The sequence below is a fragment of the Schistocerca americana genome, chromosome X, assembly GCF_021461395.2.
Source record: "Schistocerca americana isolate TAMUIC-IGC-003095 chromosome X, iqSchAmer2.1, whole genome shotgun sequence".
In the NCBI taxonomy this organism is placed as follows: Eukaryota; Metazoa; Arthropoda; class Insecta; order Orthoptera; family Acrididae; genus Schistocerca; species Schistocerca americana.
In genome coordinates this window covers 12,816,363-12,819,227 of record NC_060130.1, presented here as the reverse complement: position 1 = coordinate 12,819,227, position 2,865 = coordinate 12,816,363, and the positions used below count along the sequence as shown (strand labels likewise).

Below are 2,865 nucleotides of genomic sequence, written 5' to 3'. Positions count from 1 at the left end.
GGGAATACTGTTTCTATCAGTGATTTCCAACTGTGTTCGGGAAGTCATTCTTTCTGTTGTTGTTGTATCGGATCTGTTGACAGCTGGTATGTTCAACCCAGTGGTGTGCAGCTTTACCCGGCTGGAATGTTGTCAATCAGACCAAAAGCATGTCCTTGTGGGCAGACCCTAGCACGAGCAACTGAAAAGTGTCCTTTATTAAATGTAGCTTGTCATTGCTGGAAGAACTTGGCATTTTTGACACACTTCTGTTTCCATGCTACCTCCTTCTCCAAAAGTTATGTGTGCATTTGGAAATTGGTGAAGTATGAAATATAAAGACATCGTGTCATTCTGCCACATCTGTCTGTAGTGTGCATTTTGGGGTGTGTGTACGATACAAGGCATTTAGGTATGATGAGGTTACTTAGCCATTAATGTTCACAATGGCTGGCATAAAGGAAACATGACAAGTATTACATTAGAAAGCAACAGCGATAGCTTTCCGACCGCATAAATTCTACTAGGCAGAGTCAGAAGCAGACACAGTGGCCTGTGCCAGATACGAGGGTTGGAAGTGGCTGAAATGTGAGTCGTGGGACAAAGAGAAAGAGAGAGAGAGAGAACACACAGACAGCACCATAAAGCATTCCCCATCTCTTTCTGCACAGAATGCACCACACTGCTGCCTTCTTAAGTGCACCCCAGTATAATATGTTGTTTGGGAAGTGGGTGGTAGTTTTCACCATTGCCACGACCTCCCCTTATATCCACTCCTGCAAGATTGTGAAATCTACAGCCACTGAGGAGATTTATGTGAGATGTTCCTATCAACTTTGTGTAATATTCATATTGCACACTTCTGCAGACAAAACAGATTTTTGACCTTAGCTTAGGAAAGAAAAGAATCATAACAGATCATTAAGGTTCAAAGAACTTGTCTTGAACACTGTAAGGGATCCGTGATCCCACAAACAAAGATGCTAGTATCTGACGCCCAGGTCGATAGCGGACAGGAGTAGATTGTCGAGCGCTGCAGTAGGCAGTGAGACTAGTGCTGAGTGCGCAGTAGTATGGTAGAGTGTCAAGTGAGCAGTAGAGCAGGAAAGACGGGCAAGAATGGTGGTCGAGTGAGTTGTAAACGGTAAAATTCACTGGAGTATGACGAGTGAGCACGTCCCCCTGATCGTCGTGGGGTTGACTCTCACTAATGCCGATTCGCAAGTGATAAGAAACAGAAAGTGACAAGTGCCGAATTACGTGTTTCACGTCAACCGTGTCGGCCAGCAACAACCATGGATTGCAGTGAGGATTGTTGTGAATGTTAACCATCAGCATTGCGTGTGACAAAGTACTGAAAATCAGCAATCAATAAAAAGAGATAACCACAATTAGACGTGTAAGGCAAAGGTAGCAACTGCCTTAGAATTTGTGTGTTAGTAGGAAATATATATCAGTTGTACATCACAACCTTTGTGATTCTTAACAATAGACAAACTTTCAATCATTAGCTATTCCGTCCCAGAACAGCCGCATTCGGTTGAAATACTCCTGAAACCACAGCAGAACAACCAATAGCCTTTCATCCATTAAGCACACGGTCATATATCATAATAATTAACTGTTTGGTGGCTTCGGTAAATTACCAAAAATCCAGTAAAGGAATTAATCGGGGGTGTTTCAACACGAATGCTTAAAAATTCTTTTGTAGTTAACCTATTTTCAGATTATGAAGAGTTGTTTGTTACAGCTTGTATTTTTGTTCCAGGTGGCCCTGAACTTGATGGCTGTAGTGATGTCGTGAAGGCACAAAGTTGGAAGTTGTTAAACCTTCAGAAACAAGATTTTCAAAAGTACTTCTTCTCAGATACCAATATTTCGCCCCTGTTTGTGTCGGATACACAGACCTCTCAGTTGTTGTCACGTAATTTGAGTGTAGTGACTGAATCTAGAAAACAGTTTCTTTTGCTTCCCTGTGCCCCAAGCATTATGTGCAATGCAGGACTCCTAACAAAACAAACACACAGAGCACAGCCCTCTGTCTTCTCTTGCCGTTTCTGCAGTTTGGGAGCACAGTCCGAAAGTCAGACTCATGTTGACCGGTCTGGCAGGACGAAAATGGTCAACATGGGTTCGAAGCTGGTGACAGAACGGACTGCTACAGCACGAGCAAAGGTTTTTGTGGGACCCGAACTGATGAAACTCATACGAGAAAATGGCCTGAAGGTACTTAGCGTTGCTCGCCTGGCGGGAATTGTGGGGTCCAAGCAGACGTCCAGCCTTATCCCTCTGTGTCATAACATATCTTTATCCTCTGTGGCTGTGGACATTGAACTGGACTCTGCTCTCAACTGTGTGATTATAACTGGCACGGCAAAGTGTAGAGGGCAGACAGGCGTGGAGATGGAAGCTCTCGCTGCTGTATCGGTGTCTGCCTTAACAGTGTACGATATGTGCAAAGCTGTGAGTCATGACATTGTGATATCTGAAATAATGCTTCTGGCCAAAAGTGGGGAAACTAGAGGAGACATCTGTGTGGGGCAGTGAAATAAGTTAAGTATACCTGGTGTGATGTAGACAAATTTCAAAGTCTGTTCATAGTTATCATAAATTATATACACATCGAATTGGCCTGAATATAAGTTGCACCTTTAATTTCGAAAAAGAGAGAAACTTAATTAAAAATAATTTGTCAAGTTGCCCATTTACAAAAGCTTTTCAAAATGTGATTTACCCTTAACCAGTTTTTTTGTAGTACACTATAGATAAATTACACACAAAAACAAAGCTTTCAGTGGCAGTTTTCATGTAAGACACTCTTAACTTCACTAACATTCATTGTTTTGTCACTGTCAGTATTTTTGTCACTCTCCTCCCAAAGTACAG

At 42.4% G+C, this 2,865-nt stretch overlaps 1 protein-coding gene across 1 annotated transcript; it reads left to right on the top strand.

Moving 5' to 3' along the window:
* The first annotated feature begins 2,097 nt into the window (after nucleotides 1-2,097).
* LOC124554878 (cyclic pyranopterin monophosphate synthase-like) lies at nucleotides 2,098-2,526 on the top strand. The gene has a single exon (XM_047128549.1). It carries the CDS (start codon nucleotides 2,098-2,100, stop codon nucleotides 2,524-2,526), a length of 429 nt encoding a protein of 142 aa, XP_046984505.1.
* Nucleotides 2,527-2,865: the final 339 nt, after the last annotated feature.